Source organism: Urocampus carinirostris, chromosome 10, assembly GCF_059441175.1.
Source record: "Urocampus carinirostris isolate Australia breed hairy pipefish chromosome 10, RoL_Ucar_1.0, whole genome shotgun sequence".
NCBI classification, from domain to species: domain Eukaryota; kingdom Metazoa; phylum Chordata; class Actinopteri; order Syngnathiformes; family Syngnathidae; genus Urocampus; species Urocampus carinirostris.
In genome coordinates this window covers 14,257,504-14,282,583 of record NC_142358.1, presented here as the reverse complement: position 1 = coordinate 14,282,583, position 25,080 = coordinate 14,257,504, and the positions used below count along the sequence as shown (strand labels likewise).

The 25,080-nt window shown below is 42.6% G+C and overlaps 1 protein-coding gene and 1 long non-coding RNA gene across 2 annotated transcripts; one reads left to right on the top strand and one right to left on the bottom strand.

The window, feature by feature from the left end:
• Positions 1 to 3,743: 3,743 nt before the first annotated feature.
• gmnc (geminin coiled-coil domain containing) lies at positions 3,744 to 8,683 on the bottom strand. The gene is made up of 4 exons (XM_088346123.1): positions 8,602 to 8,683; positions 8,392 to 8,453; positions 8,176 to 8,292; positions 3,744 to 4,669 (listed from the first exon to the last, which is right to left on the bottom strand). The coding sequence occupies exons 1-4, from the start codon at positions 8,681 to 8,683 to the stop codon at positions 4,052 to 4,054; spliced, it is 879 nt and encodes a 292-aa protein (XP_088202249.1). The 3' UTR covers positions 3,744 to 4,051.
• Positions 8,684 to 17,957: 9,274 nt separating this feature from the next.
• LOC148357866 (uncharacterized) lies at positions 17,958 to 19,118 on the top strand. The gene is made up of 2 exons (XR_015851521.1): positions 17,958 to 18,326; positions 18,743 to 19,118. It is a non-coding gene; the product is annotated as an uncharacterized LOC148357866 (long non-coding RNA).
• The last annotated feature ends 5,962 nt before the right edge of the window (positions 19,119 to 25,080 follow it).

Here is a 25,080-nt window from a genome sequence, read left to right as displayed (position 1 = left end):
CTGTTTCTCCAGCGCTCGTTTTGTACCCGTCTGGTCTCGCCACACGGATGTTGATTTGAATATTTTGAGGAAGAAAAAGTCATTCCTCCTTCTGTATCTACCGTGTACACGGCACGAGATGTTTAGAAGTGTCATCTCATTTGTGAAAGTAAAAGTGGTTAGTAGGCGTTGTACTGTAGGGTCAATTGAGTGTTCAAGCTGTCAATTTGCTCAAAAACTGGTCCGAGGCCAGATTGGGTTTCCTGCCCGTCCTCCTTAATGACCCGTCAGCGGAGAGGGTCCCACCGTGATTTCTGTGTGATCCCCAACACACCCTTCTTCACATTCCTCGTTGCGCTCGAAGGCGACCAATCTGGCTGACATCTGCGGCCCAACCCGGTCTTACCGTGTTATTAGCGAAAGGCCGCTCGGACACCGCGAGGCCTCGCCGACCGGTCTCGGGGGACCGGGTCTCACTCTTTCGGGGACCCCCAAGGGAGATCATCCACATCCAGTGTTACATGCGGGGGGAGAACCGAGGTAAGCGGGGGTCTCCCGGGAGCGACGGACCACCAACTGTTGTGAAACACCAAGGAGGCCGTACTCTGCTCAAACTTGTAAGTGAGCTAAGGAGAGGCTAACATGCTAACAAGCATCAATGGCAAATATTTTCTTTCAAAATATATTTTTATTCTTTTTTTGGACTTCAATTAATGTCTTTTTGTCATTGATATCAACATTGTGAAACATTAGACATGGCACCCCAGGGTAAAACAAGGAATGAAGACTTTAAAATGAAAGAAAGACAAGATAAATAGGCAAAAATAATTACAAAGTTGTGCCTCCAGACTAGTCCCAGGTAAAAATAATAGTGCAAAGTAAGGATGGTGCATCGAAGCAGTCGTACAAAGAAAAGTAGTGCATTCACATTTTGAAGAAACAAAAATATATAGCAGCAAAAAACATAAATCCCCAAAATGACTTTCAAGATATATATTTATACAGGTTTCCGTGCTTGTTTAGGGTGGTGATGGCCCTGGGGAAGAAAGTGATCCTGTCAGTCCTTATTTTAAGGGACCTGTAGCGCCTACCAGAGGGTAACAGGTCAAAGAGGTGATGCCCGGGGTGAGAATAGTATTTTATGCTATTGATGGTTCTGCTGCGGTATTGCAAGCCGACAATTTTCTCTAAACTGGGCAGAGAGCAACCAATGATTATCTAGGCTGTGTTGATTACTCTTATTGATCCTGACCATATTTTCTATTACGTGTTTTTTCCTAGAGTGCCACGTCTAATCTCATAAACAATGCTCACTACATTGTTAACGGTGACAATAAAGTCAGGTATCACACTGCTACACCTACTATTCACCTCTGCGGGGTTTCTGACTACTTGAGTCAGATAGGTGTCAAAAAATACGCACAAAAAGCCAAAGTTTTCCGAAGATTTACACTGAAGAGCAAGAATAATTGCACAAACACACACACATAAACCTAAATATATCTTTTAAAAAAGGAGCATAATGCTGTGATGAAAATTTGAAAATGAATCTAAAACTAGCACATTTATATTCCGTCCCAATAGTTGAGTGTGGCTAATAGCTTAGAAGCTACAACATTTAAACAGGGTGGCCTAGAAAAAATGATTTTAGTGAAAGAAGTACATATGCCACATGAACTTTTTTGAGTCCTTCGTTGCTCTATTCCCATCATTGTCGGCAATCAGGGGAGGCAGTGCCTCACTTTTCATCATGGAAATTATAAATAACCAATGTATTAAATAGTAATATTTACTCCGTGTCAGAGTTATTTCTCATTGTCTTTACAATTTGGGGATTTTTGTTTTCAAAATCGCTGAATTTTCACATTAAAATGTTGTACAATATATTACGGTGCTGAGCATCTGAAGAAGCAGAGTGAAGCACACAATTCTCGTGCCTCATGTCATTGAGATAGTGGGACCAAAGATTGTGATTTTGCAGATGACACTCAACTGTATCTTCCAATGGAGAAATCACCCCAATAAACTGTGGAAATTTGGAGGCCTGCCTCACTGAGATAAAAGAATGGATTTCACTTAACTTCTTGCGCCTCAACTCTGAAAAGACCGAAATGTTGATTATTGATCCATCTAAATGCCGTGACTTGTTCTCAAAAACTGCTCTAAACATTGTCAAATGTAATATCACCCAGAGTGACTCCGTCAAAAATTTAGGTGTCATATTTGACCCCAATCTGTCCTTCCAAACTCACGTTAAGATCATTACTAGAACAGCTTTTTTCCATTTTTGCAACATTGTTAAAATTCATCCTATACTATCCCAGTCCGATGCGGAGATTATAATTCATGCGTTTGTTACTTCCCGTCTCGATTACGGTAATGTACTACTCTCCGGTCTCCCGAAGTCCAAAATCAAGAGCTTGCAGCTAGTACAAAATGCTGCAGCGAGGCTCTTAACTAAGACAAGAAAGTTTTATCATATTACCCCGATTTTAGCTAACCTGCATTGGCTCCCTGTTAGCTTAAGATTGGATTTTAAGGTTCTGTTGGTATTATACAAAATCATGCATGGACTTGATCCCTCATGTCTTTCAGATTTAATTTCCCCATATGTTCCGGTCCGGAGCCTTCGCTCTGAAAATGCTGATCGACTAGTGATCCCAAGAGCCAAGAAGAGATCCGCAGGTTCGAGAGCGTTCTCCATCGGGGCTCCGGTGCTGTGGAATGCTCTTCCCCCTGAGATTCGATCTGCAACCTCAGTGGAACTGTCTAAATCTAGGCTTAAAATACATTTATATACAATGGCTTATGAAAGACCTATACTTCATGTCAACAGTATTTTCTGTTAATGCTACATCCATTGCAACCTGGTCATCCTTTTTGATTTCATTTTGATTTTATATTATACGTTAATATTTTAAGATTTCATTTTTATTGTTTGGTAATGCAATATCCATTGCAGCCTGGTCATCCTGGAAGGAGGGTTACCTCATGTGCTGTCCCTTCTCAAGGTTTTTTCATTTGCCTCAGACTGAGGTTTTTGAGTTTTTCCTTGCCCTCATATAGGTTTTAGATCAGGGGATGGTGTCATAATAGTTTGTAGTTTGCAATAGTCTGTGGTCTGTGCAGCCCCCCGAGACTCCTTGTGGTTAAAGGCTGTTCAAATAAACATGACTTGACTTGATTTGGCTCATAGCTCAACCCCAAACAATGGAATCAGTGATAGTATGAGCAAGCTAATACCAAGTGGAGCCAAGCAACTAGTAATTTTTTCCCCGTTGCATTGACTTTTTTTCATTATGGAGGATTACATTTCTTTTGGTGCTTTTATGGAAAAAGAGCCACACGTAGACTATATTTAGTTTAAGGTGGTGTATGCAACTTCAAAAGTATTGTACTTGCTGATGCCATCTTCTGGCCGAAATCATCATTAAAGCTCCTTCTATTGCGTGTGCAGGAATTTGATATTCTTAGGAGCTCTTGAATAAACTCTTCCCTTTTCATTTTTTGGGGGTTATGGTTGGCATTTGGACTGTATTTAAAACAGTCCTTTTCTTACTTTCACCATTTGCATTCTACAATTAAAGAGAACCACAACCACAGACATGACATCGCTACAAAAAAGAAAAAACGTGCTTTGTGGCCAAGATACTGATGATAAAACTAAGATAAAAGCGCATAGGAGCGGTGAAAAAAAAAACTAAAGGATCTTTAAACTTAACTAGGCATTGTTAACACATACCTAATAGAGATAATATTTAATTTTGAACATCTTAAAGATACCTCAAATTCCACATCCAACCTTTAAGGTATTAGGTTTTTGTGTCCGCTTCATTTTGTATGTTTCTTTCTTGATCTTCCAATCAAGTGTTGAATAAGATGTGGGTTCATTGATATGTAACTGTGCCTCACCAGACTCAAATTTCACCGCACATCACTGATTCTGTCTCCATTTAGTGAAGACCACGTTTGAGACACTTCTTGAGTACTGTATGTACTAAAAAAATGAATGATCTATGAGAATTTTTTTAAAATATTGCATTCAAGCTCTTATATCCTTCTAAAGACCACCTTACAGGTCTTGGCTTCTGAAGGTGTTTGTGGGCAACCAAGTGAAGTTACAGCGTCCATGGGGGTCTTTCCTGACAAAAGCCTGTCCTTGAGGGTAGCTAAGTGTCTTGACGCTACTGGCAGGGCTCAGGGATATGGCAAAGGCAAAGTCCGGATGTCCGACTTCAGACTGGCCGTATTGTGATGGATTTTGTGGGGTGGAAGTACGATTTAAGAGTGACTGGCTGAAGTGAGTTTCTATAGGGAACTTGTGCCCTGATGATGGACTGCTGTATGGATTTGATGTTAGGAGGGAAAGAGGACTCTGTGGACTTTCGGTGTCCCCATGACTGCAGTCTGACTGGTCGCTATCGATCTGGCAAGCGACTGATGAGACTGCAATGTTTTCTTGGTACGCAGTCGGCAAAGAGGCTGTGTCAATCGTGTCCGGGTCCTTCAAACCAAGAGTCCTTAAGACCCAAAGGTCTAGCGTGGGATCGGATGAGGAGGAACTGGACTCGGCAGAACTGAACTCGGCGCTGAGGTTCCGGCAGACACGTTTGCTGACTTGGATATGGCGGCGCGAGGAGCTAACACGGTACGGTCCCTTCCAGCTCAGATTCCTGGTCCTTTCCAACGTCTGCACAAAAAACATGGATTTGAGATCTGAATACTCACAACCTCGTATATTCAGGTTTTTAATATGTCTTTTATATGACTGACAGGCAAGGTACACTGCTTATCCTCTGTAGGGTCCCGGGGGGCTGGATCCCATTCCAGGTATCTTTGGCCAGTGGGTAGGGGACTATCTTCAGGCAATAGGCAGGGGACTAGACTGGTTGCCAGCCAGTCACAGGGCACACAGAGACAGACAACTCACTCGCTCATTCACACCTAGGGACGATTTGGACCAGCCAATTAACCTGACATGCATGTTTTTGGAATGTGGGAGGAAACCGGAGTGCTCGGAGGAAACCCACACAAGCACGGGGAGAACATGCAAACTCCGAACAGGAAGGTTGGTAGCTGGATTTAAACCTGTGATCTCAGAACTGTGCTGCGGACACGCTAACCACTAGTTTTCAGTAGCACCACACAATACAGCGGCATATAGTGGTCAAGTATCACACAGTGTCTCTTTAAGGCAGGGGTCTCCAACCTATTTCAAGCTGAGAGCTCATTTTTGTTACCAATTAGCACAAAGGGCAGCCAGTTTAATATGCATTTCTAAAATAATTTATCATGTTATTACTGTGTTGTTAGTATGTTATTACCAGGTTAATTATTGGAAATAGGGTTAAGTAGAGGCAGCATGGGGGCGCAGTGATTAGCGCCTGCGCCGCACAGTTCTGAGGTCATGAGATCGAACTATCCTGTGTGAAGTTTGCATGTTCTCCCCGTGCTGGCGTGGGTTTCCTCTGGGCACTCTGGTTTCCTCCTAAATTCCAAAAACATGCATGTCAGGTGAATTGGTCGGTCCAAATTGTCCCTAGGTGTGAATAAGTGATCGAGTTGTCTGTCTCTGTGTGCCCTGCGAGTGGCTGGCAACCAGTTCAGGGTGTCCCCTGCCCACTGCCCGAAGATAGCTGCGATGGGCTCCAGCACCCCCGCGACCCTACTGAGGATAAGCGTGCAGATAATGGATGGATCGATGGGTTAAGCAGACTCAGTCAGCCACTAAGAACAGTTTAATTAGAAAATCACAATGCCCCGTGACAGATCTGCAGGCACCTCTTCTGTCCTCAGCAGGCACCCTGGTGCCTGCCTACACCACGTTGGATACCCCTGCCTTAAGGAAAGGTACATTTGGTAACACTATTTTAAAAAAGAATTTAAAAGTATGGATTAATACATAACATGATGGGAAAACATCTACCAATTATGGCCGCCGCGAAAAAACTCTTTCCATCCAACGCAAGGTAATGACAACAACGTAGGGTACATGCTCGACCTATTTCTATTTTTCTTTTATATTTTTGACATTTACTTTTTATTTTCAAACATGACATCACAAAATTAATAAATGCAATCAATACAAAAAAAACATCCATGTTCTATAGCGGGCTTGGGGTTAGGAATCGGTGCACTTATCATTGCTATCAGGGTCGATCCCGGTGCTGATAAAATGTATCGACCTATCAATGATTGCACCAAAAATGTAAGGCATTTCCAATTTTATCGGCATATAAGGCGCGCTGGAATATAAGGCAGCGCCCGAAAAGAAGGGATGACATTTAAAGCCTAGGCTTTATTGACAATTTAAAAATTAAAACCTTAACTAATAATTCATATTCTAAAATGATTTAATATCAGAAGTGCGTATAAAAATATCAATGAACAAAGTGTGTGTTTTCACAAAAATGGTTGAGAAACGTTGGTCGAGCTGTGGTGACATACAGCCAGGGAAGGCAAGGGAGGCTGCGCCTCACCTGCCGTCATGGATGTATAAAATGTCAGGGCCAGAACAAATGGTAGACCCAAATGCGCAACATTTCACTCAAAAGTTTAGTGGGATATTGAGGAAACAAACGCCAGCGATCCGGTGCTCGCTGGACGAGGGGAGCAAGCCGCTCACTGGATCGGAGCGTAATCGGAATGTGGAAGTGGATTCCCCGAGGCGGGAGATTGGAGTGTGGTCAAACGGGCAAAATGGCCCGATAGCCGGAGCGGGGGATCGGAGCATAGTCTGTGGTCAAAAACGGTTCGTTAGCCTTAGCGAGAAATCAGAGTGTGGTCGATGGTCAAAAAACAGGTTGTTAGCCGGAGCGGGAGATCAGAGCGTGGTCAAACGGACGAAACGAGTCGATGGCCGGAGACAAACGGGGAATCAGGAACAGACGAGTGGTATACGGGTGAAAACGGGACCGAAGGAAGCCAGAGTCAAAGCGCTTGCCTTGCGTATGCAGAGGTTCGCTGAAGGACTGACAAGGAGTGACTGGAGTACTGGGAATAAATAGGAGGGGACTCAATCAGGCAACTTGGAGCAGCTGGCGCCAAACGAGCGGGCACAGGTGAGTGCAATGAGTAATCATGACCATAAAAGACAAATGTATAAAGGTGCAGTGGTTAGTACGTGTGTGGCACAGTTCTGAGGTCATGGGTTCAAATCCAGCTACCAACCTTCCTGTGCGGAGTTTGCATGTTCTCCGGTTTCCTCCCCCATTCCAAAAACATGCATGTCAGGTGAATTGGGCGGTCAAAATTGTCCCTAGGTGTGAATGAGCGAGCCAATTGTCTGTTCCTGTGTGCCCTGCGACTGACTGGCAACCAGTTGAGGGTGTCCCCTGCCTACTGCACGAAGATGGCTGGGATGGGCTCCAGCACCCCCGCGACCCTACTGAGGATAAGCGGCGCAGATAATGGATGGATGGATGGATGGATATTTTATCAGTGTTAAAGTTCTTTCTCATTTACCTTCACATTTTACGATTTTCTTTTTCAAAATCACTGAATTTCCAGATTACTTTATGAATGTTATCATTGCAGTTAGTATGTATCATAACACTGTGTTTAGCATCTGTAGAGGCAAAGTGAGACATTCAGTTCTCTTACCTCATGGCAGAGGGCGATAATGAGACCAAGGATTCTAATTTGGCGCACACCTCACCCCCTGTAATAGTTTTTCCTGTTGTTGTAGACTACATTTATAAAGTAAGGTAAGACAATATATCTCATCTCATCTCATCAGCCGTACCGCTTATCCTTATTAGGGTCGCGGGGGGGCTGGAGCCCATCCCAGCCATCTCCGGGCAGTGGGCAGGGTACACCCTGAACTGGTTGCCAGCCAATTGCAGGGCACACAGGGACAGACAACTTATTCGCTCATTCACACCTAGGGACAATTTGGACCGGCCAATTCACCTGAAATGCATGTTTTTGGAACGTGCCCGGAGGAAACCCACGCAAGCACGGGGAGAACATACAAACTCCGCACAGGAAGTCTGGAGCTGGATTTGAACCCACGACAGGTTCCCATGACATGAACTGTGCCGCACAAGCGCTAACCACTGCGCCGCCGTGCTGCCCGTAAGACAATATATATATTTTTTAATTCTACAGTTTATGTATTGCTTTCATCCTCAACCAATAAAAATATGATTAAGATGTATATTCACTTATTTGTAATTATTTCAACGTTTGTCTCACTTTAGCTTTGTCCTCCAGTGTCCTAACAAAAGACGAGTTGAGGAATTGTCGTAGTTTGAGGTTTTCCTCCTGGAGGCGACTCAGCTCCTCCTCCTGCTGATGGAGCGTGTCTTCAAGCTGACGCCAACCGTTCCATGCGCACATAAATACAAAATTCTGTTTTCGACAAAGCACATTTTCCGTTGTTTTGCCATTCTTTAATAACTTTGTTGTTACCTGTATGTTCCTCTGGATGTGGGGAGAAAGCTGCGCTGGAGGAGACCTTCTAAACATACAGTCTGACACGCACGTACAACAGCAATTGGAAACACTAATAAATGAACATTTGTGACTAATAAAAAGTAATTTTCAAATACAGTGTGTATATATTTTATATTTATCTACATATGTATGTGTGTGTTTGTATTTTTGACTGACCCCACGCACATGAGGAGTTGGGACGCATCTCCTCGACATTAGTGACGTCACATGGAACCGCTGGACACCACGTGGAGCTTAGAGTTTCCATGGAAACGAAAAGAGACACGGATTCAAGGATTTCCACTACTGTAAGAAACAAGAATTTATTTTCTCTTGCCTTCTCTCTTTCTTGCCTTCTCTCTTTCTTGCATTCTCTCTCTCTCTCTCTCTCTCTCTCTCTCTCTCTCTCTCTCTCTCTCTCTCTCTATGTCTCTCTCTCTCTCTCTCTCTCTATGTCTCTCTCTCTTTCTCTCTCTCTCTCTCTCTCTCTCTCTCCCTCTCTTGTTCTCTCTCTTTCTCTCTCTCTTTCACTTGAATGTAATAGTCCGGCTTCGAGCTCAAATGGAATTATTGTACAGTAAGACCTCGGTTATCGCAGTTAATGGGGACCAAAACCACCCGCGATAAGTGAAAATCCGCGAAGTAGCAAACTCACTTTTTCGGTAATTGATAACATATTTCGCTTCTTCTTAGGTTCACAAGCGTCACCAAGGGATGAAGGGCGTTTAGGAGCCATCACAAGGACTTCACAAAACCTTAAAAATCACCGCGAGACAAAGGCTAACTCCAGTAATGGCGAGAAGCGCACTGTATTGTGCTGTACGTATAGTAAACGCACGAGATATGCGTGGCATACCGTTTTGAATGGGCCAGCCAATGGGGAGTCGAGTATTCACATTGTTTGATTTAAATCAAACTGAACACAAATTAAAAACCCAAATTATATAATTTTCTATTTTATAATGAATACGAATCAGAAGATAAATGAGTGATGCATTTGAAACTATATTTGTTTCTTTAAAATGTCTCAAATTGACTATTATGAAAGTTGGGGGCGGCAGTAGCTCAGGAGGTAGAGCGATCGTTTTAGGATTAAGGGATCCCAGTTCGAATCCCGGCTTGTCCGTGTTACATGTCGAAGTGTCCTTGGGTAAGACATTGAACCCCCTATTACCCCCAATAAGCAGGTTAGCGCCTTACATGGTTGCACAGATCACGGCCGCTATTGGGAAATGTGAAGCACAATGTAAAGCGCTTTGGGAAGTCATTGACTTGAAAAGCGCTATAGAAATGCAGATCATTTCATTTCATTTCATTTCATATTAAAGCATTCATTCATTTATAGTTAGGTGAACTCCACAAAAACGGTGTAATATTTTATTAGGTCCTTATCCTGGGGTGCCATGTTTAATCTCGTTGTAAACATTGCTCTCTACGTTGTTATTAATGATAATAAACACACGTGTAATTCTAATCTTAATATAATAAATTACCAGACATAAACATTAAACGGCATTACCGTAATAACGTGTTAGTCTAAATAAAAAAAATCGACATAACAGGCCGAAACAACTTTGAGGTAATAATTAAAAACTAAATAATCCTCATAGTTCGTTTCCTTATACAGTCACGTGGTTTACGAATGCCTAAAACGTGTATTAAACTTTGTAATTGACACAATTAACACATTCAGACATTTAAATTCGTCATATTTAATTGTCTTGACGGAAACAATAAAAATATTCCTTTTTTTTTAACAATAAAATTGAAGCGTTTCCCGCCACAGCTTGAAGCATGAAAGTTACGAACACACGTGAACTTACCTCAGGCACAAATCTGCGGACATTCGCCTGGTGCACGCGCAATATCCAATGGTACATAAAGTATTTTTTAAAAAAGAACGAAGATATATAAAATCAAATAGCTTGTTAAAAAATCTCTGCCCCTTCAAATGTCACAATTGAAGACATGCGACAACTCCTCAGCTCACCTAGTTATACTCCTCGTCTGGTGTGACGTCATTATTCAGACTACCCTAGCAAATGATCTGATGACAACCAATTTACGGCGTATTCAATGATAGAAGACATATAAACAAAACAATGGACCAACTAAAACAGATCAAATTAGATTTTTGATGAAATTAGGATTAGAAGTAGGCCAGGGGTGTCACTCATTTCAGGCCAGGGGCCACATGGTAGAAATAAACATTCTCACGGCCAGACAAGTAGACAAAGAGAGAATTTCTGTTGTCGTATTTTTGTATTATAGCATTACAGTATTATTATTTTGTATTATTTTTAAGATATCACTTTTCTTTTTAGAATGAAAACAAAATAATATATTAGGTTCTCAAGCATGACATTTGATATATCGTTTTGCAGTAATTTTGTAATTTTTTTCTTGTAGACAAACAAAGGGATAATGGGGACAAAGTTGGCCCCCCAAAACTATTTTTTATAAATTGTCACAACCAGAACAGGAGGGGGACCCAGATGCGTAACGTTTTCACACGAGCTTTATTTTACAGGAATGGGGCAGTCATGCGCGTGAACACAAGCGGCAGTGATTCTACGATCACTGGGTGGAAGAAGTAAGACAGAAGTCCGGCGTGAAAAAACAGGAAGCCAGAGGCCGAGGAGATCGATACCAGATATACGAGCAGATACCGGACAGACGGGATGGATACCGGACAGGACGGGACAGACAGGATCAATACCAGATACTTGAGACTGGAGTCAGATATCAGACAGGACGAGACAGACGGGATTGATACTGGATACTGGAGACTAGCGCAGGATATCGGACAGGATGAGACAGGCGGAATCAATACCGGATATTGTAGCAAGATATCAGACAGGACGAGACATACGGGATTGATACTAGACACTGGAGACTGGAGTCAAATATTAAACAGGACGAGATAGGCGGGATCGATACCGGACAGGATTCACAAGACAGAGTCAAAACACACGTCTTGCGGGTGCAGAGGTTCGTTGACGGACTGACAAGGGGTGAGTGAGAGCTGTTGTGTATGTAGTCGGGTTGCAGTCGGATTCAGAGACAGGCACGGACGGTACAGTCATAGAGAGTTTACTCAACTTCTCCTTCGGTAGTTCTCTAGCACAAGTCCAAGGCTGCGCATAAGTATACAGTGACACCGCAGGAAGGGGAGTGTATTACACGACACCACATATTCCCTTTTTGTTAGCATAGGACACAACAGTAGCATTAATCTAAAATACGCAATAACTCTTCGGTAAGTATGAGCTTGTGGAAAACATACATTTCAATATTCATTACCAGATTAGAGGTAAATATTTATCAGAGGTAAGCAATAACGTAAGGAACTATACTGTCAATATCGGTAAGCAAAAGTGTGTAAACCTTGTAAACTTAAGCAGACTGTATGAAGATCACATCATAAACAAACATGACAATTTTTTTAACAATGAACATTCATCATGTCTTTTTTTTTTTTTTTTTTTTTTTACATCATCACATCTTTTCTGTATTTTTTTTTTTTTTTTTAAGTCACATAATCTTGAAGCCATGCAGGAGCATGTCGTATTCTCGGTGCACTAGGAGAGGGATGTGTTGAGGGCACAGTTTCAGTTTCGGGTGGCTCAGCAACTTGGTCGCTTGGCAGGAGGCAAGCATCATTATCAGGAGGCTGTGGCGCTGAAACAGCAGCACCTTTCCATCAGACAGCAGATAAGTGGCTGGACCCTTTTGGGCTACCACTGTCAGTGGCTTGGTGAACCTTGAGTGTCCTTTCGCAATGATTCCAGGTTTGCGGATGCGAACCGCAGAGCCAATCTGGAAGCTGGGTGATTTTGCACCGCGACGTTTGTCGGTGTATCGTTTTGACTTCTGTTGTTTGTTTTGTATGTTTTGTAGCATGTTGCCTTTGTCAGCAGTGGGACGCATGGAGTGAAGACCTGTGATGTGAAGCTTTGTATTCAGTGGTCTACCATGCAACAATTCAGCGGGGGATACTGAAGTCACGGCATGTGGTGTAGCTCTGTAAGTCTGTAAAAACTCAGTGAAGAAGGCTTTCAGTGGTTTACCTTCGATGTTGGCTGTTTGTAGACAGTCCTTGAAGACTCTGTTGAAACGCTCAATTTCACCGTTGGCTTGTGGGTAGTACACAGAGCTGCGACGGTGTGTGATGTTCCTGTCACTAAGGAATGCTTCAAACTCGGTCGACACGAACTGAGGGCCATTGTCAGTAACAATTTCCTGTGGATTACCTTCTCTGCTAAACACAATGGAAAGAAAAGTCATAACAGAGGCAGAAGTAACATTTGAGCAGAAGGCAATCTCAGGCCATCGGCTGTAATAGTCAATGAGGGTGATGGCGAAGCGGCAATCAGCAGGCGCAGAGTGAATAGGACCAACAATGTCCACAGCAACCTTTTCCCAGGCAGCAGTTGGGGTAGGCACAGGCTGTAATGGTGCAGTACGTGTGGTTGCGGTTTTGTCATGCTGCAAGCAGGTGGTGCATGATTTGATGGCGAGCTCAACGTGAGAATCCATTCCAGGCCACCAGTACAAGTCTCTCAGTCTTTGTTTTGTGCGAACTATCCCTTGGTGTGTAGCATGAGCAAGTTGGATCATTTTTCCCTGTAGCTGTTGTGGTATCACAACACGATGAGTGCCACGCACAATGACACTGTTCTGCAAGGCAAGCTCATTTTGCACACGGAAGTAAGGCACGATGAGGGGGTCAAGGCCTTTTGTAGTACGAGGCCATCCCTTCTGCATGTAGTGTCGCACCTTCTGTAGCACTGGACATTCCTCACATGCACTGGAGAGCTCATCAGCAGTGACTGCAGAAAAATCAGGAGACACAGCAGCCACCATCTCCATGATGCCATCATTTTCCAGTTTCGTCAGCTCCTCCGACACCTTGTCACGCACGGCATATGGGAGTCTGTGTAGCTTTTGCTGGACTGGAGGGAGGTCTGCACGCACTTTAACCTTGTGTATAAAACCTGTAGCAACGCCTAAAGCATTTGTAGTGTTGACAGAGTGACTCATCTCCGATGCAGCAGGTGTTGTAATCTGCCCATCTTGTATGGGGAGGCGAAGTGCAGTGAACAGGTCCATTCCCAGTAGTGGAGTTCCGTCAAGAACTATGTAGAAGTCAGTATGTGCACTCTGGTTGCAGTATGTAGCAGTAAGTTGAAGACAGCCCAACACTGGAATTGGCTTCTTCATGTAGGTCACCAGACGCACAGTAGGCTTTGAGAGAGGCAAGTGCATGAATGACTGTCTGTAAATTCTCTCTGGCAGAATTGAAACTGCTGAACCAGTGTCCACAAGCAGGTCAGTAGTAATTGACTGTTCATCAATCGCATGGAGAGCAACTGTACACGTAAGGCGCTTTGGGACTGCAGCTGTAGGGGCTACATGACACACAGTAAGTTCTGGGACAGTAACTTCTCTCACTGATCGAGTAGGAATTGCGCTGCGGCACACTTTACTAAAATGTCCAATTTGTTCACATTGGTTACATTTTGCATTTTTAGCAAGGCATTTGGGGTCATTTGCTAGATAAGAGTTGGAGCCACAACGGTAGCAGGTGTGGTGTTGATTCCTTTTATCTCTCGAGCGCTTTGTATGCGTACTGCTTTGATTCCTTTTATCTCTTTGTTGCACAAGCTTCACAGGAACGTCGGGAGCGTGCACAGGAGCAACAGCATTAGCTTCTGAAATAGCAGATTCGATTTGTGTAGCAATAGCGATCGCTTTGTCAAGCTTTAAGTCCGTTTCCAACAGCAAGCGTTCTCTGATTCTCGAAGAGGACATCTTCTCAATGAATTGATCCCTAATCATATCATCAGCAAACGTGCCAAAGTCACAGTTAGCAATTAATTCCCTCAATGCGGCAATGAACTGAGCAGTGGTCTCGCCCGGTCTCTGAGCACGCTGACGGAACTTGGTACGCTGAGCAACGACATTAATCTTCGGTACAAAGAAAATTTCTAGCGCATCACAGGCGGATTTGTAAGAAGTGCCAGTGTCAGGAAGGGAAAGAAAAATTCTCTGCCCTTCTGTGCCTAAACAGTGCAGCAGTAGTGCGCGCTTTCGTTTGTCCGGCATTTCGTTAGCAGTCAATGCTAGCAGGTAATTTTCGAACATCTGAATCCACGTGGAGTACAACATCGTAGGCTCACCCGGGGTTTCAAGCAAAGCAAGGGGTTGTGAGATTCCGATCCAAGTCATCCTCGTCGCCAATATGTTGTGTATGTAGTCGGGTTGCAGTCGGATTCAGAGACAGGCACGGACGGTACAGTCATAGAGAGTTTACTCAACTTCTCCTTCGGTAGTTCTCTAGCACAAGTCCAAGGCTGCGCATAAGTATACAGTGACACCGCAGGAAGGGGAGTGTATTACACGACACCACAAGAGCACTGAGCTTAAATAGGAGGGTTGACAATCAGACATCGAGCCGCAGCTGGCGCCAAATGGGCGGGGCCAAGTGAGGGCAATGGGCAACCGTGACATAAGAAGTACCGTACTTGATTTACTATTTTGTATATATTGTACTTTTATTTTGACCCTTTTTATATGGTGGGTCGGAAGAAAAAGCTTTACAGGTTGCATGTGGCCGAGGGGCCGTAGTTAGCCTACCCCTGAAATAAGGTGTCAATTGTCTTGTACAGTACACAATACAAATTAAAAACCCTAATTACAAATTTTCTATTTTAAAACTCCTTAGACTTGGAGTTAGACCTTTAGAATCTCATTGTTTTGTTGACATAGTGGCAATTGATTTACTAGTTTTTGTTCAGGAACAGCAACATGTTTGCAATATTGGTTGCAGCTTGATGCTCACGGCATGGTTAGCTTTTCTCATGTGTTTATGTAAATTATCGGTGTTGCCAGAGTAGCAGACCAGTTTACCACACAAATGACATCTAGCAATGTCCTTTTCTGTAGTTAAAAAAAAAACATCACTGTGCTACCCTTCATGTTTGACTCTGTCATTTTTAGCTTCTGGTAGGGGTGGGCATCTAGATTTGGAGCTTTCTTCTGCCTGGCTGGCAGGATGCAGCAGAGGGACAGGTAGGGAAATTTGCTAAAAGTGTGCTTGTCAGTCACAATGTCAGTCATAAACCTAGAGTTGCCAAGGGGTGCTGGGTAAGAGAGAAAATGGCTATGATATCTACATAGAGAAGCAGCACTTTGAGGAAGTTGTTGAAGGTGTGAAGTATCTATCCCAGGATAATAGTATAGATCCCATCCGGTTGCTTACCTAGAATTGATAATACTGATATTTGGATCACGTTTCCTTGGTATTGATAAATCAGATGTGGTGTTTTAAACGTAGCATTTCCCATCATGCTTTACAACAGTTGGATTAATACGTGTCATGTGGAGAAGAATACAGACTGACCATCAGGTGTTTTATGCTCATTGTTATCGGAGTTCACAATAACCTTGTGTTCACCATATGTACAAATCGAAGTCAGCAGCCACTGTGTGTGTGCGTTATGTGGGCGTGCCACTCAGCAGGTCAACAACTTTGATGTCCAGCCGTTTTGCCGTGGGGGCACGCTAGGTCGCTAGTTTTCCAATTAACTCCCAGGTTTTCATAGCTGGACACACGCCAGTAGCAGGATGTGGTGATCTGCTCAGGCTGGACCGGGCAGCGCCCACACGCCTGCCAAATTCAAGTAAAACTTTTAATACACAATTTTGCAAAATTCAGGGGCTTAAAATCTGGTGTTCAACAAAAGGATGGACAATGTATTGACTGCTTTTGCTTTTCCACGTCTTTGTTTGCATCCAGGTTGTGAGACGGGTAAAACAAGCTCGAGTTGAGAAGTTCCATTTAGGTTTTTAATCAGAATATTCTGGACACAAATGAGATACAGAACATAGTGGTTTGATTCACAAGTGTGAGTACTTACGTGGCTGACAATTACTTTTCTACTAGGAGGACGGGCTATGACAAAAAAAAAATCTAGTACAGAATTGAAAAAGTCCCTACTCCACTACTACCCTTTATCTAAACCATTTCAGGCAAGCCTCAAGGTTCCATTGAGGCTTTAATTTAGAATGTTCTGGGCACAACAAGGTACAGAACAAAGCTGTCGGGCAAAAATAAATAAGAAAAATGAAGCAAATTGGTCACTTTAAGTCTCTGTAGTTTGTATTCTCCCATGTGCACTTGTTTTTGGTTGCACGACACAATACAGTGACATCTAGTGGTCGAATATTACAACACTGTCCCTTTAAAGCTTTAACCTCAGACTTAAACGTTTAACACAAAAGGTTAAAACTGTTTTCACACCTGAGTTAAAGCTTTAAAGCATCTCTGACTCACTCTAAAGTGGCTCTAGCTTAAAAGATTAATAGCAGCCTAAACTTAAATGGTCAACAGCTCAGTATATACTGTATCTAGCTGTTATTATGCGCACTTTACCTGATACCGCTGGCTTTCTTTAAGTTGCTTACACTCGGAGTTAGACATTTAAAGCATCTTTTATCTGTCTGTCTCTGTCTGTCTGTCTGTCTGTCTGTCTGTCTGTCTGTCTGTCTGTCTGTCTGTCTGTCTGTCTGCCCACAGAAGCTGTTACCAGCCAAAGACCAAACGAGACTAAAACAAAAGTGTGGTAAATGAGCGACTTTAGGGACTACAGGTGGTCTACCTGGTGGTCTCACTCTGGTCGTGAGCACAGATGCTAAATCCCGCCCGGCCCGCCTCCCGTTTTGCGTCCCCGCTGGGAAACTAATGACGGTGGGGACAGCCGACGGGAACGGTCGGATGACTGGGGCAGCCGCCGGGCTGCCGGCAGGAAGCTTGTAGTTATTAGCCCTTGAGTTTCATCAGTATTTGTCTTAACCATTTTTAGACAAAGGGCTGATGTGAAGTAGAATTTTCCCACTACCTCTAGTTTTTTTTTTTGGTCATATCCCGTCCTCCCAGTATAGAAGTGATTGTCAGGCATTGTGATGCCATTGCTACCATGGCAGTGACCGACACCTTTTTCACATCAACGTCTCTGGACCTGAATGTGTCAAAGCAGGTTTGCTGATTGGGAAAACTGAGAATAAAGACAAAAATAATTACAAAATACTCATGTGGTGTCTGCATTAACATATAAAAACAAGGTAAATGCATCCAAGACAGCATTTTGAGTAACCCCAAGTTCACAGGTTATTTGCATATTGAAAATTCAGTGCTACTATACAGTTAAATCCTTCTTGATAACTGCAAATGGGAATTACCATAAAAACTTTTACACACACAGGCGAGTAAAACCTACCGGCGATGCATATTTCCGTCATATATATCACCTTCATTTAGTGGTAATTATTCCAACTCATGGTTATTCATATAAAGAGAATGTAATTATTTAAGAAAATATGCTTTCAACTTTTAACGCGCATCTCAAACAACTCACCTTTATTGGAACTACTCCGCAAGCACTTGTTTCACATGTCTATTCTCACAACCCGGATGTTGATTTGAAACTGCTGAGGAAGAAAAAGTCCACCCTTCACTGTTAGGCCCAATCCCATTTCTCTCACTCGGCCCTGAGAACCCTCCAGTGAGGTCCCTCGATAGAGGAGTGTCCTCCGCGAGTTGAGTGCAAAGTGGAGATTGTTTGGACAAGACTTGCAAGGTTCCACCCCTGTCCAGGAGATGGCGGTAATATTAATTGGCTGTAGACCTCAGTGACGTATTGGTCTACGTCACATGTAAACAACTCGAGTCTTAACCTGTAGTGTGTCAGTTGGAGAGTTCGTGCAACGTTAAAAATGCCCGCTACTGCTGTGTTATTACCGATTGCCTGAAAGCTCATCATCTTTTCCGTGTCTCCAATCAACGGAGGAGAAATGTGCTATACTGAAGACAGCTTCGGCGCTATGTAGTGCTGATTCATCTTTACAAGGTACGTACACTCATTAAAAAAATGACCCGTTCAGTCAAATACAGTAAGAGTTAACATACAATGCACGTTCACATAATACCCTATGTTTGTGTAGACATAAATAGCAATCTACTTATTAGTATTTTAATGCCATTTTATGACATATAGTAGGGGTCTTGAATCTGTGACATGACGAAACGTAAACAAACACAAGAACAGTCCACCTGACTCTTTAGCTGACATAATATCGTCACCAAATTTCCCTGTACGACCCAAAAACCTTAGTTCATAAGGAATTTAATTCAAAAGAGTTGTCATTGAATATAAAAAGGTCATTTCAACATTTTTTCATGATGCTTAAATCACAGTTAAAGCGGTCTTTTTCTTTTCTATGCCCACATTTATGTCTAAATTGTTTGTTATCTATTGTGTTCCAGAGTGGCTGTCCCATAAGCGTGGACAGGTTGGACAGGAATGTTCCCATCCTGTGCTTATGGTTGGATGTGGAGTCAGAACTCATTCAGGACTTAAGGTTGAGCAAGAAGGTTATGTGGGCCCTGCAGGAGCTGCTAAAGAGTGAACAGGGCCATGGCTGGAGGTCCTGATCTACGTGTACTGGCTGGTCCACGCTCTGTCCTACCGTGTGGTGTCACGGGTCTTCAGGGTTCCCAGGTCCACCGTACAAAGAATTGTCCACAGTTAATATGGAATAAATTGCCCAAAAGCCATATTTTAGGCTCTGGAAGTCAGACCCACATTTGCATTATGTGCTTTTCTGCATTACTATTCAATAAACATCTTCATTTTGAGTAACACCTTGGTGGTTTATTTCATAATGATGTGAGATACTGTGTGTGAACTATGTGACTGTTGGACAGAAAACAACTACAAATCACTCCAGCTTAAATAATAGTTTACTTTCAGAAAAACAAACTCACATTGGGCCAAAATACATAATAGTAAATAAATAATGTGTCACAAATTTTAACAAAAATATACCAATACTTCCATAAAAGCTGGAAACACAAACTGGAACTTCATTGAGTTCTTAATAATAAAAAAAAAAATTCCTTTTATAAAACAAAGGGAAACATTGCAGAGATGTCACTGTTCTGGAAATTTGTCCACGAGCTTCCCAAAAAGGACGGGAACCGCTCAGTTTTGGCCACAGTTTCTTCGAGCCTTTTCCTCGCTCCGGCAGACTCCGCTTTCAAAAAGTCAAGGAGTGTATCGTGCTTCCTTTTTTTTCTGGGTGATTTGGGGTTTGGCGCCGGATTAGAAGGTGCCAACGACGTGCCCGGTGGTGTGGATGGCGTGGTAGCTGTGATGGTGACCAGCTCTTCCACGGGACGTTCTACAGTGGCCTTTAGGTTGGGTGGAAAAAACAAGAATTACTTAATGCTGATGTATTGTACAAAACAACTGTGTATAGGATGCTCAACAAGTTGATATGAGACAGGAAATTATAGGATGTGTTCTGGATAACTATTTGATAGTGAATAGATACAAAAAAATGACATGTTATTCTTATGGCTGTAAGAGCCTTCTATTGGCCAGCATCACATATGCTTTAGAATTGTCTCCACATTTGGACAACATTTTGAGAAGGTAATTAGTTTACTTAATATGTGTTTACAGAGAAGGCAGTGGACTGTGTGATAGTAATTTGTTTCAACTGTATTTCCACGTGAAATTCGGAGACATTACTCATAATGCATGATGAAAACTAATGCATTCTGATCTCACATGAAAGAATCATATTGTAAATAAAACACGACACCCGAAATTGTGTGCAGTAAACAAGGGCTTATGTCCAGAACGGTATTCTGACTATGCTCCATGTAGATGTATAAGCACGACTCGTTTAAGATAAAAACAGGGATGGGCTGAACCGTGATTTTCTGCACAGTTATCCTACTTTACAGTTTGTAGCGTGAAGATTTTTTTTGCCAGCTCCCTTGGTAGATTAGTGCACTTCGTAAAGTAGCGATTTTGCAATGTTCGTGTTTTAACGCGAAAATACGATTTTCTATTGCATTTACGTCTAACTAAGATATCTCAATACATTTTGTTGCAAATACATGCGTGGTTGTGGAAAACTACTTACATTTGTGCGGTTCCTTTTCGGGCATGTTTGTTGATATTGAGAATTCGTAAAGCCTTCTGGGTAGTCACTTCGCTGCCAAGTGAGGTCGAGAGCCCCCTCGGTCTTGAAGTGGTTACGACATGGTTTGAGGGCACTTCTGCCTCGGTCTTGAGAGTATCGGGACACACCCCATTTTCACGTGAACGCGCAAACCGAGTGACTAGGGCACATAGCGAGTGAAAGTGCGAAGAATGGGACTCAGCCTAATGTCATTGAATGTGGCTCTTAACCTATTTACAATAAAAAATTGACACAGACTATTTTGAGTTTCATTCTTGTGAAAAACCTGACAAAAATTCACTAAACTCTCAGCGTGTTTACCTGCCTGTTTAATCTTGCTTGCGTCATACCCTCCAGTCTAGAGACAATAAAATGGAGAGTTTGACTTCTGTCCTTAGGAAAGTGGCCATTATCATTGAGCTTGTTGCAGCTAATCTCCACTAAGACCCCCTTTCGCCATTTTGGTGTCCTGCTGAGACCCCGGGGCCAATTAAAGCAACGAACGAGATATGACCTGCACCTCCCAGGCCTCCCTCCCTCGCCCCGTTGCAGTATGAAAAGTGGCTAAGGAGTCCAAGCTGTTGCCTTTAAGAGGAAAAATTGACTCCTGGTGTGTTGTGTACAAATACTTTTGTCTGGAGCACCCACCCTTGGCGCGTCAAATCAAAGTCAAATAGGTTTTCCACCTGCAGGAATATGTAAATTATTTCCTGGGCGTAATTTATCTCCATGTGTAATACACACACAAACCCACAAAAGAATGCATGATAACAATTTTATTCAGACCAATCCAGACTCTACAGGACTCTCTCTAAATAAGATTATTATATTATTTGTACAAATGTTTGCCGAAAATTCAAAAGCACAAAAATCGCAATTCACCACAATAAATGCAAAATAAATGCTTCTCTGTTGATCCAAGGTCATTTCTCATAGAATTGTTGCACCTTAATTTTTGTGTGCGTGCATAAATTAGAGAACTCCAAGAGAAGTGCTGGGAAGAGCACAAGGAATTGTTCATTGCCTTTGTCGACCTCTTGACACAGATACAGGGACCTACTGTGGCAAGTACTAAAGAAATTTGAGTGTCCACCCAAGTTTCTCAACATCCTTGCACATTTCAATTGCGCAATGGTGGCGCTGCGTGGTAGTTGGAAGGCACAGCTCTTTGGTGTGGAAACTGGAGTGAGGCAAGGCTGTGTTTTAGCTCCAGTTTTTTTTTTACTATATTACTCTCTCCAGTAAGTACAAAAAAGTAAAGAAATTGTGTTATAAAATCTATTCCAGTACATTGTGACTTACAGTATATGTGGTCATTTTCTGCTCATTGAGATATAATAATTTGATACCATACTTTTCAGACTCATAGTCTTAAGTAGTCATCAATACCAATACAAACAAATGATACCCCTAGGAAATAAAATGTTCACATCTTAACTATCCCAAATTGACTGGTATTATAAAAAAATACATTTAAAACACATTTTCATTTAAAGATAGAATTTGGATGATTTAGAACCTCCTGAAAAATGAGCAAAAATACATGAACTATCCTATTAACACGCAGTTTTAAAAATATTCGTAGGTCAAAAACTTTGTATTAATTTACATAACACGAGGCTCAACTACATGAAGTTGACATGATTGTCCACCAATTCGCTGCTTTGTGCTACACACAAAAGCCCCAAACCTTGTGAAAGGCTGGACAATGGAGGTTTGAGACTTTGTAATTTGTATTCATCTTTGTGCTTTGTAGCACTCAGTTTCAGTATAAAATATGTAGTGACATCTAGTTGTCGAATATTACAGTCTCTTTGTACAACAGTACAGCATTTTCTGGACTATAAGGCGCACCCAAAAAACAAATATTTACTAGAGATTAGAAAGTGCACCGTATAGTCCAGGGATGGCAAACAAGTTTGACACAAAGAGACAAAGTTTTTAACTGTGAGAGTTAAAGAGCCACACCACGCATTGACCTGGAGACAGAGTTTCAATTAAATCCACAAAACACTGTTTCAAAAACTTGCCTTCGCTGTATGGTTTTTTTAGCACGGGCAATGTTCCACACCACTTTATAGGAGGCAAATGTCACAGTTTCTCCATGCTTAATCAATTGCTGAAACATTTGAGACTGTCTTTTAACCTGGCTTTTCAAGGTGCTCAATTTTTGCTTGTGTAGTTCAGTACCTGTTGGGGAATTCCGTGTCAATATTAGCATTGGCTGTGCTAAAATGACGCTAAAGTATTGAAATGGGATATCGTGGTACTGCATAATAAACAGAGTGATTTGCCCTTCTGTTCAACAAAAAAGTAAGCATCTTCTCATTCTTCCTGAAATGCCCTGGGTTCATCTTCATATTTACGTTTCGCTTTGCATTTTGCCATTTTGACCATGAGGGAACAGTCTGCAGGCTCATGAAATGTTTACTTAATTTCCCGGCATTAGACGTAACCTACGCAGCTGATTGGCAGTCATTTGTGTGTCCGGAGCAGCATTAAAAACAACAAATATGCCAAATTAATTTCAAAATATCATTTATTATTTGTAATAAATCTCATCTCATCTCATCAGCTGCACCGCTTATCCTCAGTAGGGTCGCGGGGGTGCTGGAGCCCATCCCAGCAATCATCGAGCAGTGGCCAGGGGACACCCTGAACTGGTTGCCAGCCAATTGCAGGGCACACAGGGACAGACAACTCACTCGCTCAGTCACACCTAGGGACAATTTGGACCGGCCAATTCACCTGAAATGCATGTCTTTGGAATGTGGGAGGACACCGAAGTGCCCGGAGGAAACCCACGCAAGCACGGGGAGAACATATAAACTCCACACAGTAAGGTCGGGAGCTGGATTTGAACACACGCAGGAGGTTCCTACGACCACAGAACTGTGCCGCACACGCGCTAACCACTGCGCCGCCGTGCTGCTTTGTAATAAATGATATTTTGAAATATTTGGATTCAAGTGTGTTTTAAAAGGGGGGAAAAAAACTAAAGATGTAACGAGGCAATGACCCACACTGTGTAGAAAATATGATGAGGCAAAGAACCGCATTCTGATTGGCCAAGAGCCGCATGCGGCTCTAGAGCCGCGTGTTCGCCACCCCTGGTATAGTCCTACCATCGCTATGTGGGTGTAATCGAAATGAGGTCAGTGATGGATATCGACTGATCAATAATCACACGAATTTGTTTCCCGACACAAGGATTTTGAGGTACCCATTCATTTCTGGCCAATTTAGGGTTTTGGGTGTGCCTTATAGTTATAGTAAAATACGGTGATTCAAAAGTGTGGTTGAAGACCAGTGATGGGCTACAGAAACAGACCTTCAGACGCTGTGTTGTGGTGGGGGGCTGCGGAAATGGGAAAGGCTCTTAGATGCTCGCCGATTGGGGTCTTAAGCGTGAGCTGTAACCTCTCTGCAGTCAACCTTTAGTCTTTTGAAATGAACCGACTAATGTCTTATTTGATCTCGGACGTAATTGGTCATTAAAACGTGCGGACAATATTGTTTCACACTGTGGCACAACATTGTCAGGGTTGGGTCATATTTTACTTGTTTAACCTTTGAGTACATTCTCAGACCCAATGTTACGATTATAACACTGCCATAATGCTTCTAATAGTTCTAACCATTTCCCCTTTTTGCTTTACAGCGAACCAAAACTGCCAAACGGCAATCATATGCAGTAATCCCTCGCTGTATCACGGTTTACATTGTTAGGAATTAAATATTATAAAAATGTATCGTTTACCAAATTGTTCGAATTAGTTAACTGACTCCATTAACCAAACACCACCTAACAATGCATGCTCGTTTCTTTTTGTGAAAAGATGGACAAGGGACCGGTATTTCCAAACGGGGGCAGATTTATTTTCTTAAAGTATTTAACTAAGTGAACTCCATCGAATTAGCCGAATTAGTCTTCGTCCAGCCTCTCTCTCATTCTCCTCCGATCTTTCTCCAAGCTGGCGTGTCGGCTCCTCCCATGGGCCCGTCAGGAAAAGCACCCCACGTGGGCTCCACGGCTCCTCGATGTCTGTCATGGTCAAAACATCCCCGCGTGTTTCCACGTCATCAGGGCTTTGTTCTCCAAACATTGCCTGCCGTCCCCTGTCATCAGTGCCCTTCTGCGTCGTTGGATGTGCTGATTATCTTATCAGCCTTTGTCTCAGTTCCCGTTGTTTCTGTAAACATAATTCTTCACAAGGTTGCAACGACCTGCCCCACAGCTCAGCCAGTGAATACCTTTTGCATTAAATGTAATTTGTATTTGATCGTACAAAATCCCTTATAGTCAAATATATAAAATCCTTCAACATTTAGCGGTTTTGATACGTCTCGGATTTCTATCGAGCATTGTTATCTGCAGCAGACAAAACACACCAAATGCTATCACGGGGGCTTTCTGTTGGGTGGGCATGACTGAAAGGCTGATGTAAGTGTAAAGCACATTGTAAAGCGCTTTGGGAGGTCTTCAGTGACTTGAAAAGCGCTATACTGTATAAATATAGCATGGAAAACACACATTTTGGACAAATAATAAGAAAATGAATCCTTCATATCTACTTTATCATTTGTGTTTATTGACTTGATATAGTTTTGCCCAATATTCAAAGCATT

What these genes read in the sequence shown, in the direction of transcription:
- gmnc (XM_088346123.1), bottom strand. Translation starts at nt 8,683, where the DNA reads ATGGAAACTCTAAGCTCCACGTGGTGTCCAGCGGTTCCATGTGACGTC. An exon ending in ACATCCAGAGGAACATACAG is followed by an intron (nt 8,293 to 8,391) that starts GTAACAACAAAG and finishes GGTTGGCGTCAG; the next exon opens with CTTGAAGACACGCTCCATCA. An exon ending in CACTGGAGGACAAAGCTAAA is followed by an intron (nt 4,670 to 8,175) that starts GTGAGACAAACG and finishes TTTTTTGTGCAG; the next exon opens with ACGTTGGAAAGGACCAGGAA.